We start from the raw sequence: 17,897 nt of genomic DNA, 5'->3' as shown, positions 1-17,897 counted from the left end.
ATCATCTCAACGAGATTGATTTTCTCGCTTGAGCTGGAACAGCGAAAGTGAGAAAAGCAATCGAGTTGAGATGACCAATGATAATCTGTTTATCGCTATTTTACCTATGACGACGTTGTCAATTTCATGTCAATTTCGTTAGCAACGCCACGTGGCCTCCTTAGTTTCTAGCGATAATTTTTCATCTCAAGCGAGGAGCATGATATAAAAATTATCACAAAAAAAGATCAAAAGAAAAATGCACAAAATAGCGATAATGTGTGATATCTGCATTGTATAACTTAAGTGATTCGTTGAAGTTAACCGCTATGATTTTAATGTTTGTCATAATTTCCAAATTAACCCTTTCAGTTGGTCGAACTATATGAGAATAACCGCATATGGTCATTACCAAACGCGTATGGTTTAAATACAGGAATATAACCATTATTTAGTTTCGGTAGGGTTAGGGAAGTACTTAGTTTATTGCAGTTAATTTAAATTCAGTTGTTTTTAATTGGTCGATCAGTCTCTTTATTTTGAAACATTTGAAAATAAATAATGAATGTAAACACAGTTTGAGGTGCAAATGTCGATACCATAAGATGCTGAATATAAGACATATTCTTATGGAATAGCACATAGTTTTTTAATAATAACATTGTAAACACACGCTACTTGGGGTTTTCCAACTGGATTGTTAACAACATAGTACAACAACTGTTGGCAGAGAACGTTTACGTAACATGAGCGAGAAAAATCAAGGTAAGTCCTTGGAAAATATGGATACACTAATTTGGTGATTGCTCTGGGAGAGATAATAATACACACGTTTTCGTTCATTTCAAAAACTAATAATATGTTGTATCGCTTTTTTACGAAAATGTCCTTTGATCCTGCTGACTGATTATTTCCTTTCTCAGCGGAGCCGAGTGATATAAAAAAAATATCGCCAAAACGTTAAGGGGGCACGTGGCGTTGCTAACGAAATTGACATGAAATTTACAACGTCGTCATAGTTAAAATAGCGATAAACAGATTATCATTGGTGATCTCAACTCGATTGATTTTCACACTTTCGCCGTTTCGGCTTAAGCGAAAACAAATCAATCTCGTTGAGATTATCAACGATAATCTATAAATAAATAAATAAAAGATCTGGTATGAGTGCAAGTCCATCCAAGTCACAATGTGTAAAAATTATGCATGTAATAAAGTAATGAATGGAAACTGGAAATGTGGGTCAAAGATAAATCAACCCGACCAAAGAGCAGAGAACAACCGAAGGCCACCAAGGGGTCTTCAATGCAGCAAGAAAATTCCGCATCCCGTGTACGTCAGCTTGTTTCTAAACTAGCTATTTGACTTTACGTCGGTAATTAAAAAAAACGATAAGCGTATTTTAAGCGTAATGGAAGTGCCAACGACTTATCAGAATAAAACAAATACATAAATGAACAACTATCTCTTGAAGAGAAGCAGCTTTTTAAAGTGTATGATATGAGGGTCTCCATAACTTGTCAATAATTTCTGCATTCGTACAATTATCATTCTTCACCACGATTTTCGAGTTCAAATAATGCACTTATATACCTATACAAAACCAATTGCATTTAAATATTCAATTACAAACACGTGTTGCAGAATCTCAATATTGTCGACTTCAATTTCAAACCCGAAGATTCACTTATACTAGTTCCCAGTTCATATATTATCCGACTCGCCACGTTATTACTATTGACCTAAACATTGGCAATAACAATTCACTGCAAAATGTATTATGCAAAATCCAAGAAAGTTGTCCGAATGGGTTAAGGATGTGAGATCGTTGATACAAATTAAGATACACAAACTGAATGGGTCAGCACTATGATTACATATGCTACATCGATATTTAAAGACCAAAATTTTGCTAAGCACCTATTCTACCTGCATAACAAATATATTGTTGTCTCTGCAGATAAAGCCCCAAACAACAATGTTTTAATTGTAAACACATTACGTAAACTGTTTGATAAAGGAATGAGGTATGATCAATTCTTGGAAACTCAATATATACCCCTATCAACACTCGCCAATGAAGAAATCCTGAATAATCACAGGTCAGTTATCTGTTTCTTTTAAAAATCAACCAAAGGTGAAGAACTGGAATTTTCTTCACTGGAAACCTAAATCACATCAGTGTCCTTACAAAACCACGTTATATTGCTAATCTTCCAATTGTTCCCTAAAACTTTTTTTTAATAACAATTTTATCAGCAATTAAAACCGGGCTTCAAAGGCATTGCAAAACCTCATATTTTAGGTGTGGCGTAAATCAGATGTGGATACATAAAAATGCCAAAAGTCTGTTAGAGTACATCGTAGTCTCTTGCCTCTTGTAATAGTATTGAAACATTTTACGTTCCTATCCTGTACATTTGACGTTCATATCCTTTACCATAACGAGTTGGTTCACCGTTATGGAATATCTGTTATATAAATGATATCGGATATGTTCCTTATGTCGTAACTACAATCCCGTTCCCTTTTCAAGAATGTGACATACCGAAATATACTTTTTACCTTTATTTGTGATATTTTAACCGATTGTGTCTGTTTGTTTTGTTTACACATCATTATCGATATTATCAAATTTGACGCGACTGTCGTACAAGTGAGAGGGTTAGCGCTGTAAAACCAGGTTCAGTCCACAATTTTCTACATTTTAAAATGCCTGTATCAAGTCAGGAGTATGACAGTTGATGTCCATTTGTTTGACGTGTTTTATCCTTTGATTTTACCATTTGTTTGGGGACTTCCCATTTTGAATTTTGCTCGGAGTTCAGTAATTTTGTGATTTTACTTAATACACACGTATTCCCCATTCCAAACAAAAGAGACAAATTGAGAAAATTGGTCCTGCGTTGTTTCATAAAAACAAAAATGGCCCACGTGTATATTAATGTCTGGTTTTAGGGAGGAATAAATCGTACTTTGCAAAAGAATCACTCTTATTCAAACAACAATTGTCTGAAACTATCAACATTGATTGACAACATATGTGTTACGTTTTGAGTGCGTGTTTACTCAACAAGCAATCTGCATTCATTCCAACAAGAACCAAATGTGCTTCTCTTCTTGTCGGCGTGTTCTTTTATTCATATGAGACTGGCTTCATCATACAGGAGCTACTTAAGAAGAATGAAAAGAAGTTAGCATTATCCTTTAACTTCATTTTCCGGTTTATACCCTATGTTCTTTCGCTTAATTATTCAAAATTTGGTGACTATGTTGAACGCAATTATCCCATCGAGCTTGACATAAAGGATACAGAAGATAAAGTTTTGTCTTCCTTATATTTTGACTACAATGTAACATTTAGAAATTGTTAATGAGGGTCGATTGAGAACAAAACTTTATGACAAAAGAGATGGATTCAGTTTTCCAATTGTAATATTTCCAACTCTATTCAGCAACATGCTAGCAGCTTATAAATTATTTATCTCCCATTCGACACAATATTTCAGAGCCTACATTTTTAATAATAATTTCCTTGATGGAATATTGCTTCTTATAATGCAGCTATTAAACCAAGAAATTCAAGTGATGAAGTTGAAATCGTCACTTCGACTAGTTGGTTGACCGTTATGGAATATTTGTTTTAAAGACGACGACATATATTTTCCAGATGTTGTAATCATATAATGCCGGCCTTTTTTTCTTGAATTTGACCTAACACATTTTCAACAAGTTTTAACTCGATTAACATGACGGGTGCCATTTGTGGAACTGGGTCTGCTATTCGAACGGAACAATAAAGTTCCACTGGTTGTATTGCTTTTAGTTTTCTGTGTTGTGTTTTGTGAAGTGGCATCGCCTTAGTGCCTTCAGTGTATAGCCAGTTGGTCTCTACCTAGTGGGTAAATACGTCATCACAAAAATCTCGAAAGGGGGAATTCTTTCTTCAATCTATTTATGATATTCCGTGTTTCTTTTATTGTTATTCATTGACACTGGGCAGTAAAGAATCGAACGCTTTTTGTTAGTTTTCAAATGCATTTTACATTATTAGCAGTCAGCCGTTTCACGTACCGTAATAATTTAAAAATCCATGTGCAAGAGTTTGGGTTTATTTCGGGTGGTATTTAAATATCAAGTAGATTTTTAGACCATTTCAGTCGTTGATATAATAATGAAAAGTCGACAAAACTATTATTAGTCGCCATATGTCAATGATAACTCAGCTTTACCGGAAATCTGATACTTTTTTTATCAAGGGAACATTTTGTACGTCGAATTTCCGAAATCCGTTTAAACTTTTATTTTCCATCTATGATTTATCGAAACCAGAGCTGTCGAAAATTGTCTAACCGCCTAACAAAGCTATGATGCAGAACCTTTGTCAGGTAAAAAAAATCGATCTATTTGGTCCGATAAAAGTTTTTTTTATAAATTTGAAACAAACAGTGCTAAAGTTGACATCCGGGAATTAGTGAAAAAATCGTTATACTCGGGTTTAACCTCTATAAATTGAAGATATAAAAACCTGAGAGTACCGAACTTATCAGATTTAATGAACATTTTGCAACTTTTATTGATTTTAACCATGGCCTATAATATTTCTTCAGCCTATTCTCTTTCTTTAGAATCCCTGACATGCCAGGCAATGTTCCTGATAATCAAACACAGGCTTGTATACTAATCTCTGTCGTGAAATTATATGTTCTGTCTTGTCTTCATTACATCAAGGCATACATCTAAGCGATCTTAATCATAATCTTTCAAATAGACAGTTGATATTTGTCCAGCTAGCCGGATGAATACTGATGGGACTATTTGTCTAAAAAGTCGGATGAATAGCGATTGGACTATTTGTCCGACTAGAAAAATCGGTAATGTAAGGACTATTTTTCAAGTTATGCAGGTGAATATGGATGCAGTCATCTGCAATAGAGGATAGTGTAATGATGCATATACATTATTTCCTATACACATAACAAAGCATAGAACTCTTATCCAAAATATTGCTTTTTTATCAAAAAGTATCCTTTAATTTTTCAAAATCCTCAGTACAAACATGTGTACCTGTGTTTTCTTAATATGTTACTTGTATTTTCTTTTGTAGGGTAATGTAAATACAAGTGATTCAAATATATGCTACTTAGACTAAGAAAATTACTGAAATTGAAAAATACTTGCATCAACCAATACTGGAAGAAAAATGTAATGCAAGAGTTCTTTTGCATTCTGACTTCTTGTACCATGACATCTAAGAATAGAAATGAGCGAAACGTAACAAATTTCTATTTTTTTATAGCTCCTGTGTGCAGTTATTCATGTAAATACACAATACAACTTTTTGTAACCCCTATATCCTACATTCATTTTTTGCCACTATATAGCATATCCCCATTGTTTTACCCTCTGTATATGTAACACTCAGAAACGTGTCCTTTCCCCCAAACGTGTCCGATTCCCTGCAACGTGTCCGATTCCCCCAAACGTGTCCACATTGACGTCAATGAATTGCAAAACATGTCTAGTTGTAAAAGGACGCCAAAGAGTCAAAACTTGTCCATCTAACGCTATTTTTTTCTTTTACTGGAACTACCATTCGTGTCTATACTATAAATATGTAGGTTATTTGGTGTGGTTTTTTTTAATTGTTATTGTATACTCATTTTAAGATCTTTTACTATTTCAAAAAGATAAAATAAATTACCTACTATAGGCGTACTATCTGCGTATAATCTGCGCATTAAAACTTTTGAAGCATCCCACTTTTCATAATGTGCCATCAGTTGTATTTTGGAAGGTAACATGTTTTTTTTTTTAATTTCCGCAACTTTTATTCAAAACGGCTTCTATTACATAACATATATTGAAGCAGCTGCATGCTTCTTACTGAAGTTATACACAAATCGGTCTTTACTCGCATTTATTTTTTTAGATTAGAATCCCTGGCCAACTAGTGTTATTTTCAAATAACCGTAAAAATTAAGGCCACATCTTAAATTCCAAGTATGATAATAGAACCCAACTACAGAATATATCGTTAACATAATGTCGGAATAACGAATATTTGGCACTGGACGTTATGTCTCTTGTTGTTGTGACTTTGGTAATGCTCCTACCTAAAATTAATTAAAAATTCAAGAACTGAGGAATAAAAAAAAGATTAACATAGAAAATGATTAATTCAACTGTACTCAAATTATTTGTATGTTCGCTCTAAAAAAGCAAGCAATACTTGCAACTGAGCAATAAGTAATTTCTGTCAAAAGTTAGTTTATATGTTACAGATTAAATTCTCAGTTATGATAATCGTTAACAACCTACATTGATCAAACTATAATTGTTAATAAATGACCATTCCATCAACTGTCATAGAAATGCTGTATACGTTATCAATGTCCTTTTTGATATATACAGTCCGCCAAAAGTTAAGCACCACCGAAATATAACTGGCAATATTTTTTTAACTATTGCGAAAAAAATATTAATGTTTGGTGTTATGAATTACCTTCAACATACACTAAGAAAATCAATTACGACCAAAAAGATTGAACTCCGATAAAGCAGTCAAGCAACCTCTTATCAAATGTCATCTGCAAGTTTACAAATACACAGTTTCTCCAGGTGGTCGTGTAAGTGTTCGTACATTGGTCAGTCGACTTCTCAGAGGCAACTGAAGAGCAAGTCTTGGTGTATAGAGACCTGTACTTACAGGAAGGCACTCCACCGTCAGGTTTTAATGGGATAATGACTATCTATGCTTGAACATAAGAAGCTGACAAAACACTCATTGTTCAGATGGTAGTCAGTTTCTTTTACTGCCAGTAGACGTCAAAATACGAATTTCGCGGGGAAACAAAACGGCCTATGACCAAAAACAATGTTTGCACAAGGACTGCATTCAGTGCTGGTGGTGTTCCAGTACGGTATTGCTTCTTATACCGTTATAAGCTGGGTATGCATGTTCTGCAGGGTAGCATAAACGGACAGACAAACAGAGATTTGTAGCCTTAAAACATTTTAGTCCCTCATTTTAATAATCCCCTACTTGCGTCTACATTGCCAAGACTCTTGTACATGGACGACAACGCTAGAACACACAGAGCAAGGATTTTAACCGAGTCCAAAGAGCAAAAAGCCATTTTCACTATTTTTTAGCCTTCCATGTCCCCATACATAAACCCTATCAAACATGTCTGAGATACCATTGGCGGAAATCTCAATCACAGAGATCCACCTTCACAATATTTTGTCGATTTAAAAGTGGTATTTGTTGTTTAATGCAACAGATTTCCTAAACTAAAGCTTGAAGGCTTATTCCGAGAATGAAACGTCGTGTTTTGAAACTCTACCGGAAGTGAGGTTGTTATGCATGCTGTTGACTCAAATGTTGTCATTAAAATTGCCAAACATACCAAAGCTTATGTGTAGAAAGTTTTAATAATATTGGATGATCATTTTTTGTAGAAAAATAAAATCAAAGTGAAACTTAAATTCTGTTTCTGAATTCAGTAATTTACACTATTTCTATGAATGGAAAACCTACATGCATAGAACCTTCATAAGTGACTAAAATTACATTTCTGGTTTGTTTATGGTATACATTAGCAAAATTGCTATATGATTGTTTTATTTTTTTCGCGGAATAAATGATTTTTTAAATTTGAAAAAAAAATCTGTGCAATAAAAACAGGTGGTGCTTAACTTTTGGCGGACTGTATACATGTATTAGTGCTAAAAGACGTGAGGCGTTCTTACATTTAAAAGCGGACACGTTTGGGCAACATTGAATAATATGGACACGTGTGGGAGAATAGACACGTTTGGGGGAATCAGACACGTTTGGGGGATCGACACGTTTGGGAGTGTTACATATTATATACCAACAGAGACATATATGTCTGTGATCCCACATCCAACATCGTGTCATTTAATTATTATGAAGATTGTTTAATTTTTGACAAGCTGATTTATCTTTAAATTGCCTTAAATGTACTGAACGACAACCGATATGCACATGAGAACTCTATAGTATACTATAATGTAACAGACTTGTTAGACTTATAGTAAGACTTTTTACCTAAATAATAAACTAACAAATGATTACATTTAAAAAATGTTTGGTATTAACCGACAAGACAGCAACCAAATGACACACATAACTAGAAGACATCTAGAGTGCAACAAATAGTCTTCGGCAATAGCCAAATGTCTATGCAAGACGTTAAGCTGTACATCGCAACGAGTCGAACAATATAAAATTGATAACATGAAATTTTAGCTGGTGCGAAAATACTTGACAGCATTTTTTTTTATAAAATGTCCCTTGACAATTTCACAACAATTGTAGGAAATACTTAAACTTTTATTTGATTAAATCATTAACATTTGTTTTATTTATAAAATGTCCTATAACATTTTTCACAAGATTTGTAGGAAATACTTAAACTTTTACATTTGTTTGATTAAAACAACGAAAACTAATTGACAAATTAAAAAACAATTGAAATCACGAGATAGTAGTTATAGACAAAATGATAAATGACAAGAATAGAATTCAATAATGATACATACAATTTAAATATTCGGTACAGATGTATTTAAAACTTCAACTTTTAACAAAGTAGATACCAAAGCTTTCTGAAATAACGGAGAGCTAATTATTGTTATACCCTTTATTTATATGTCCGCCTACAGTCATTTTAATACCACTGTTAATATTGAAAAGTTCAAATTTGTTCCTCAGTTTACCTGAATTTCAGGCTGTTCAAATTATTACTAAATTATTGATTATTTGATCTGTTGAATGTTGAATAAGTTGAATAATGGCCAGTGACAAGTATGTAAAACTAATTCTGAATCTAAATGAAGAATTGAAAAATATTACCATGTTGACCTGATATACAAATACTCATCATATTCAGGCACTACATATATATATACAGCTAAACAATTGTACACAAAGAGTGGACTAAATCATCATAAATGGAAACTAATTTAGGTATATTGGATGTAGAATGGAGCTTATAATATCTACAAAACAAGTTATGTAAGATTGATCGAAGTTTAACAGGGAATGAGCACAAACAATATTACATTATGCAGTGATATCATGTTCATTTTTTTACAATTACACCAATAAGGTACAAAATAAATCATTGACTAGGTTCAGACAGTATGATTTACACCTGGACATCCCCAAAAAAAATAATGCACTGATCTAGGGATATACTTGAGAGACTTATCTGCATATTTTTCTATGCATAATATGCTGAATCCAGAATAACTGTGTGATTTTTAAGAAAGTAGATTACTTTTGTTCATATTTTGAAAATTTAGGTACTGCCAGACACCAGTGAGACATGAAAAGGGGACAAAAAATAACATATTTTATTAATTTCAATGCCATGTTGACTGTCTATTCCTGTGTGAAAAGTTTGTCCTAATTCTAAGCTGTGTTGGTCAAGAACAGAGAAGTTATAGTGAATTTGTTATAGGATCCCTGCAGATGTGATGTGTTCTGAAATTGTGCTCGTGTAAAAACGAACGGTAACGTCACGTGACCATCCTAGTTCATGCATATTTTTCAAAAGTAAACCGGGCATGTGTCAATTCGTTTTGAGCTGAAAATTTGTCAATGACAGTTGTCAGTCGAAGTTAAGAAATGGCGGTTCCGAAAAATTTCTTTTTCAACGACAGATTACTTTGACTTCATATATTTTTCAAATAATTTTTAAACTTATGATGTCATGTTTACCGTTCATGATGCGTTTAATTTCCTTAAATGTCACAAAATCAACGATTTCCTATCAGGTCGTCTTCCGCGGGTAATATTTTTCTGCGCAGCGACAACAGTTGACGGCTTTCTCAGAAATGATCGCCACTTGATTCTCGAATAATAAATCCGGAGTTTTATAACGGACAAATGCGAGCTGTTGATGAGTTTCTGCATATACATGTATACATTTAATTGGCCGGTTATTTAATTGAAATGGCATGTATGATGTTTATATAATAATAGTAAAAAAATAGTTTATTGTAACAAATATCCTTCAGTTATGATCCAGATCAAACTATTAGAAAATTTAGAACATGATACAGGCATCGAGGGGCTGATTAAACCAAAATCAGGTAAAAAAAATTAGAGCCAAACCCGGCCAAGGAATCAGAACTACCAGTATACATAGTGTTACTTTCATGTGTATTTCAGACAAATGTCCAGCAGAGAGTGCTCCACCACCATATGCTTCTATAGTACCACAAGGTCAACAATATGAACAATATCCTCAGGGGTATAGTCAAACCCAAGAGTATGCACAGATTCAGCCTCCACAAGGATACAGTCATGGAACAGGGTACCAACCCGTTGCCCAAGGCTATGAACAGCAAGGTTATCCTCAAACACAACATTCTGGACAACAACCGATGTATGGAGGTCAAGGACAACATGTTGTTGTAAGTTTTAAAAAAATATGAAAAGTAAACAAGACTAATTCAAACTAATTTTAAAAGATGTTATCATCAAGTTTATGTTATATCCCAAATATAGGATCTATTGCCTTTCAATTGATTGGTTCATTGACATGTGTTTAACGCCACTTTCAGTACTCTTGTGGTTGTTTTTTTTGTGGCGGTCAGAACCATCGACCTTCGATAGGAAAACTGACAATGGTAGTCAATTAAGATTTGAGTTGAGTACACCTGCCACATACGGAATTAGAACTAAAAACCGCAGTGTTGACAGGCTAGTTCATTTTTTTTATATAAATAAGGCCGTTAGTTTTCTCGCTTGAACTGTTTTACATTGTCTTATTGGGGCCTTTTATAGCTGACTATGCGGTATGGGCTTTGCTCATTGTTGAAGGCCGTACGGTGACTTATTGTTGTTAATGTCTGTGTCATTTTGATCTCTTGTGGACAGTTGTCTCATTGGTAATCATACCACATCTTCTTTTTTATACAGTGATACAGTAATCCAAATTAGACCACTCCGCCAGCGGGGCCCCTCAATTGTCATTCAAGGATTTAGTTTTAAAATACCATCCGATAACACATTCTCCGGGTTAGGATTGAGTAGGTGTTGGACGGTTCTTGTTTGCAGTAATACATGGGAGCTGTGGCTCAGGACTTTCATATATATATGTAATATCCTGTGATTTTTTATTAATTATATAAAGCTGTACAGGTGATATGTCAATAAATACAGCCATCAATCCTCACCCCACTATTATTACCTTGAATAGCCCTAAATGATGACTATACAATATTTTGGCCAACGCATCACGTAATCTTCTTTGGTCTTTTAGGATTTGATATTATTTAATAGAATAGATGCGCCTTCCAGTTTATTCCATGTTCTATTCCCCTGTTTGATAGATGCTACTGCCATTTGACGTTTAGTCCCCCGATGTATCACCAGCCTAGTTGTCATTACTTTTATAACGACATGACATATAATTGTATACATTACATCGTCTGCAAATTACTGTTAATAAAATGTTGTATCATTCAAAACACTAAGAAGGTCTGTCTACCCTAGAAATAAAATGTTTAGCCGTATTTTGCCACCCAAATATAATAATGTTCAAATAAGCAACACTACAGAATTTTATGTTTAAGTTAATTTACCTTGCACAGATAATTATTTCTTTTTGTAGGTTGCACAGCCTGTGCCGTCAACCATGATAATGACAACAGTCCAATCAAAACCATTTGGCTGGTTTATTCCTGCTCTTTTAGCATTTTTTTGTTGCTTCTGGCCAACAGGAATAGGCGCTATAGTAGCTGCTTGTATTGTAAGTAATGCCTGCAAATATGATCATACATATTTTAAGTGTTTAATACACGGTTAGTACATGCACTTTATAATAATACGGTTCACCAAAAATTTTAAACCACTATAGTCTTTTGCGTGGAGATGGCATAAAACAAACATCAGTCATTCAAAAGTTTAAAATAGAATAGAAAGAAAAAACAAAGGATGTCAATGATCTACATGGTGGTATTATTCTGTTTTAGATATGTAATGATGTGACTCCCATACAAGTGAGAGGTTTAATCCACCATTTTCTACATAACGAAATGCCTATTCTAAGTCAGGAATATGACAGGTTTTTTTCCCAATTCGTTTGATGTGTTTGAGCTTTTGATTTGTCATTTGATAAAGGATAAGTTTTGTGTGTGTGTTTCTTCCGCTGGTCTAATAAGTGAAGTGTCATTTTAAGCTCACCTGGCCCGAAAGCCAAGTGAGCCTTTCTCATCACATTTTGTCAGTTGTCCCTCGTCGTCGTCCTTTAACTTTTACATAAATATTATCCTCTGAAACTTATCATCAATGGAGTATCTACTTTTAAAAACATGTTTCCGATGACCCAGCCTGTCAACCAAGATGGCTGACATGGCTGAAAACATAGATTAAATGTTTAAACATTATAAATAGAGAAAATCTAACAAAGCAAACTATTCAGATTGTTGATGACGTCAAAACTGTCAAGCGATTTACCATTTTTCATTTGTGTCGTTCATCTTGAAAACTGAAATAGATAGAGTGAAACTTTTAGTTGAACAAATTATCAGTAAGACAAGATCTCCGAATTAGTATGGTGGTCTTGATTGTATTCGACTCATAGTTGAAGTTATTGCCCTTTGATGAAGATTTGTACCAATTTTGCGGTTTTGCCTTATACCTTAAAATGTATAATAGATAGATAGAAACTTTAATGAGCAAAAATTGTCAACAAAATAAGAAAATACATGTAAGGCAAATAGAGAATATTTCCGACGACTCTTTATTGGAGTTATTTCCCTTTTTGTTTGCGTTTTTCCTTGTATAATAAAAATATATAATAAATTAATAGAAACTTTAAATAACAAAAACGATCAGCAAAGTAAGATCCACACACAGGTCAAATTTTGCCGATATATAATTATTGGACTGTCACTCTTCATAGGAATGATTGCCCTTATATAAGGATTGATTTACCTTTTTCCTGTTTTGAGAAAAAACTAAGAAAGATAGAGAGAACTAAACAGACAAAATAATCAGCAATACGAAATTTTCTCATTAATACCATTCTTGTCTTCATTGTTGGAGATAGTCCATTGTTGATTATGCACATAGAGCAGGGTGAGCGATATAGACTCTTTAGAGGCTTAAGTTATCCGAGTGCAAACTATTTTCTTGTATCATGACATTAACTGTATAAGTGTTTGGCAATTGATAGACAAAGTTTCATACATCAAAAGGAAGGTTGGAATTGATTTTGGTGGTTATCGGCCACAGTATTTAGGAATAAAGAGGCCAAAAAGGGAACAAAAACTAGGATTTTGTCCATTCCGGACAATAACTTGAGAATACATATCATGATCTCTATGACATTTTATGCTGTGTGGGGTTTAATGTAAGAATTAACATTTTAAATAACGAACAAGAGCCAATGACATTGATACACTGTAGCCCTATTTCAAACACAACTAAAGAGGAGTTAGTCATGCAAGTCCAGACTTCAATTATACAATGTATAATGAAACATATCATTTAATTACAGATATATTGTAATGCTTAAACGGATGTTTGAGAAAGACAAAACAAAACAATGTTTTTTATACTTTTAATGTCATTTTTGCGGTCTTGAAAAAGCAGCACATACTATTTTACTTTCTAAAATGTCAAATATACCTAGATATATGAATAAGAACAATTTATGAAGGAGAAACATTCCTTAAATGTAAATGACACGTTTTACGACAGCAAATTCCAACAGTATCGTATTGAAAGCTATTGTTTTTTTTTTATTATTTAGTAAGTTAAACATTTACACAAATTAAGTAATTTGCCGCTTAAAGCAACAATTTTATGAAGTTAACCAGATATATTTTCCATATTTAATTTTAGAAGTTATAGAACATGTGCAAGGAAAGATGTTTAGTTTTGATTTTATTTATTCTTCAGTCAAACAGAGCAGCCGGTAGTGGAAACATCCAGAGTGCTGAGCAGTCAGCCATGATAGCCAGGAACCTGACAATACTAAATGTTGTTCTAGGTGTAATATGTTTGGTAATTTTTATAGTGTTCAGGGATGTGATGTTCCAATCTTCCGCACATTTCCACTATACATGAGAAGTAAAGCAACAGTCTATTTTACTTTACAAAAATCGATTCATGTTATAATACCTTTGTGTAATATTTGATTTCGTACACTTTTATAATAATTTTTTATACATTTTATATGATGAGGTTTCTATTGACAATTTTTCATTACACTTTATTGTATAATAGTGTTGTACAATACATTATTTACATTTAAATTGATGCAATTGGTATAGCTGAATATAGTTTTATAAACTTTTATATTTTGATATAATTATAATAAAGATCTTATACAAATTCAAAATGTTATCAAAGTATTTAAACAACATAAAGTTTCATCAAACTTAACTCAGAAAGAGTTTATTCATCCTATTTGATAAAAAAAATAACAAAACACCGAACTCCGCGGGAAAATTCTAAACTTACACCCTTTAGTAGATGGTAAAATCAAAAGCTCAAACACATCAACAAAATGGATAACAACTGTCATATTCCTGACTTGGGGTGCAGGCATAGTCTTTTGTAGAGCATGGTGGATTAAACCTGATTGTACAGCCAACAAAACCTCTCAATTGAATGACAGTCGCATAACAATCAAATATATTGACAGCGATGTGTAAACTAAACATACAGACATAAAAGGTAAAGATGAAAGAAATCAGGACACAACAGTCAACATGGTGATATAATCATAATCACTATAGAACAAAAAAGGAGAAGATGCAATCAGGCCTTTTTTTGGCCCAAATATTACTGCACATTTAATCAAACTTGCTTGATTTACGAAGATCTAACATGATACTGCCTCGGACGTTGCCCAGTATAAAAAAGACCCGAAACAGACGTCGCCATGGACACGGTGTCGACTGATACGGCAGGTCTCCCCTCATCACCAGACATGACAAATCAAACCTGACTTATTCAGATCATCATACTAGTGACAATAGCAATAATACACAAACACAGCCATGTTCAGTTCTTAAAGACATTTTGGATTTTAAAGACTCTTAACAACACTGTCGCATTTTAAAGGCTGCAAAACTTGTGATATTTTAATAACAGATGCTCAATTCACTAGCAATTTAACTAAGAAGTCATATTTTACCAGAAGTTACGATGATCTGAATTGTTAATCGACAAATGTCGTCTACGGATAAAAGTGTATCATTTGCGGATTGGTATACGTCACTGAAACGAAGGAAGGCTAAAGAAACGTATGAGCGGTCATAGATCAGACATTACCCTCAATGCAAACGACATTCCTTACCAGCCTGATTATTCCATCACTTTTATGAGTTCGCATTATCAAAAAAATATACCACAGTACTAACAATCCTCATCTTGCACAGCCTCTCCGTAGACAAACAGATATCTACTGGATTAGACAATTGGGAACTGCGGCACCAAATGGTTACAATGACAAAATTGATGGTATAGGTATTCTATCTAGTCCTTCGTGCAGCTCGGTGAATGTGATGAATATGTTCAAATTTACTCCTCGACGTAGACGCAGTCATAGTCATCGTCATTATACATCACCTACTCTGCATGATGTTTCTATTTAAGACTTGCTGCCATTTATACAAAAGCCGTCAGGTATTTATCACATTCGCATGAAACTTTATCCATTACCCCTTTCAAACTTCAATCTCTCTTCAATTTATGTTTGGAAACAACTGTTAAAAACCCTCTTTCAAACCAATACACACTTACAGCTATCATTCACAGACTTTTCAAACCATTGGAAAAGATGAAAAAGAGGAAAGATCTTTTCTGAATCTTTCATTTGCCAACAAAGGTCTCGATGGCGTCAACTTACTAGGCAATATCCTTCATCATAAATTAGTTCAGTCGAAAATACCTCCTTATTCCAAAGATCAATCTGTACCAATCATTTCTTATACATATATCAAACCAATTGCAACTAAAATTTTCAATTACAAACACGTTTTGCAGGATCTCAATATGGACGACGTCAAGTCTAAACATCCTGATTGCTATTGTGCTAGTTCCCAATTCACATATAATGCGGCTGGCCATATTACAAATGTAAACATTGTCAATAACGCTTTCCTGCGAAATGTATTAAATCCATCAATTGGATATACAACTTCACAATATTGATAGATTCAGTCGAGTATTATTCCAAGCAATCGGCTAAGCGCGAGAAAGAGGACATAGATACTCTTTCGAATTGGATTAAGGCTTGGAGGTTGTTGACACAAATAAGAATTTAGAAACTGAATAGGTCTATCAATGCCCGTGCTATGTCAATCTTTAAAGACCCAAATGTTACAAAAACACTTGACCTACCTCAATGACAAATATGTTGTTGTCTCCGCAGGAACAGCCCCAAAAAACATCGTTTTTGTGTGTACAACTTGTTACATAAACTGCTCGATAAAGAAATATGTATTGACAATTCAGTTGGAAACACAACATATACCCTCACAACACTTACCAAAGGGGAAATCCTGGATAATCATAGGTCTGTTCTATGTTTATCAGCATTCAAAGCCGGGCTTCAACGTTATTGTGAAACTGCATATTCTAGAGGTGGCGTGAATCAGTTTTATTTTCGATCGATGAGTTTGACTCTGGTATCTCTCGCCCCTCTTTTATCATAAATGTACATATTAGACATATTGTTCAAATTATACTAAGGCATTATATTAGGTATTCAGAAAACAAATCATTGAACGAACTACCATGGTAACAAACCATGACAAAATTTGCATAATTTGTTTAATTTTTTAATTTTCATCGATTTTCATCAACTTATAGGGGGTTTAAAATTGGAAAAGTATGTGCGCATCAAAGAAACAACCTTATATTTTGTGAGATTACGTTTAAGAAAAAGCGAAACCCAACGTCCACGGCTTCCCTCTTCATCTTCACACAATTACTATCATTGTTTTCATAGAACATTGCAAGGTTCATGTTCGGAACCAAATCGAAATATATTGGTTTCACTAATGTTTTGCAATAATTATATCACATAATCTATAATTATGTTTATAAAGAGATAGATTCCTTCTGATAAGAAATTATCAGGTTTGTATTATATATGCTATTTATAAATTTTATATGTTTGCAATCAATCCTACACTAATATAGCGTTTCGGCGGTATTTTTTTATGATAAATAAAATATTGTTATATAGGTCCGCCATCATCAGGGATTGTCCTATATGTTTCAAAAATTATGGTTTCTTTACCTTGGTCGATGTCAGAATATCTGATAAATTTCTGTGCCTTTTATAAGCAATTATCGGTGTTTTTGTGAATACTTCATTGCAAACCACATTATCTCTTATGAGATGCCAATGTTTTAAAAGGTGTTTTCGTAATTTGCTTATGCAAGGATTATATTTAGTAGCCATTACAAGAGGAATTTCCTCTTTACGTTTCCCTTCCTTAGTTGAAAACAAATGTTTTCTCTCTTTGGTTAAGGCTTCATTGAAGCTAGACATGATTTCAGTGTCAGTGTAACCCCTATTTATCAAATTCTGTTTGAACTTTAAGAGAATTTCTCTAAGGTCATTATCATTGTTTGTTGATCTTCTGTAACGAATTACTTCTCCCCGGATAAATGCTTTAAACACGTGCTCCGTATGAGAGCTATTTCTGTGCAAATATAGAAAAGAATTCGTAGGTTTGAAATGGGTTTTCATGTCTAATATATTATCTGCTATAAATCTTCTGCCCTTGAATAAATGAACGTCTAGAAATGTTGTGTCAGATTCTGAAATTTCATATGTGAATTTGAGAAATTTGTGATGGCTATTAGCCAATTTAAAAAATTCTTCAAGTTCATGTCTTTTACCGTGGTG

At 33.6% G+C, this 17,897-nt stretch overlaps 1 protein-coding gene across 1 annotated transcript; it reads left to right on the top strand.

The window, feature by feature from the left end:
* The first annotated feature begins 522 nt into the window (after window positions 1-522).
* LOC139481299 (proline-rich transmembrane protein 1-like) lies at window positions 523-14,282 on the top strand. Its single transcript, XM_071264487.1, has 4 exons — window positions 523-744; window positions 10,187-10,431; window positions 11,634-11,771; window positions 13,928-14,282. Exons 1-4 carry the CDS (start codon window positions 726-728, stop codon window positions 14,093-14,095), a joined length of 570 nt encoding a protein of 189 aa, XP_071120588.1. The 5' UTR covers window positions 523-725; the 3' UTR covers window positions 14,096-14,282.
* Window positions 14,283-17,897: the final 3,615 nt, after the last annotated feature.

Source organism: Mytilus edulis, chromosome 7, assembly GCF_963676685.1.
Source record: "Mytilus edulis chromosome 7, xbMytEdul2.2, whole genome shotgun sequence".
Taxonomy (NCBI): domain Eukaryota; kingdom Metazoa; phylum Mollusca; class Bivalvia; order Mytilida; family Mytilidae; genus Mytilus; species Mytilus edulis.
This window is presented reverse-complemented; position numbering and strand designations above follow the sequence as displayed.

Bases quoted from the DNA above. Each gene is read 5' to 3' on its own strand.
- LOC139481299 (XM_071264487.1), top strand. The intron at 10,432-11,633 runs GTAAGTTTTAAA...TTCTTTTTGTAG, and splicing joins GTCAAGGACAACATGTTGTT to GTTGCACAGCCTGTGCCGTC. The intron at 11,772-13,927 runs GTAAGTAATGCC...TTTATTCTTCAG, and splicing joins CTATAGTAGCTGCTTGTATT to TCAAACAGAGCAGCCGGTAG.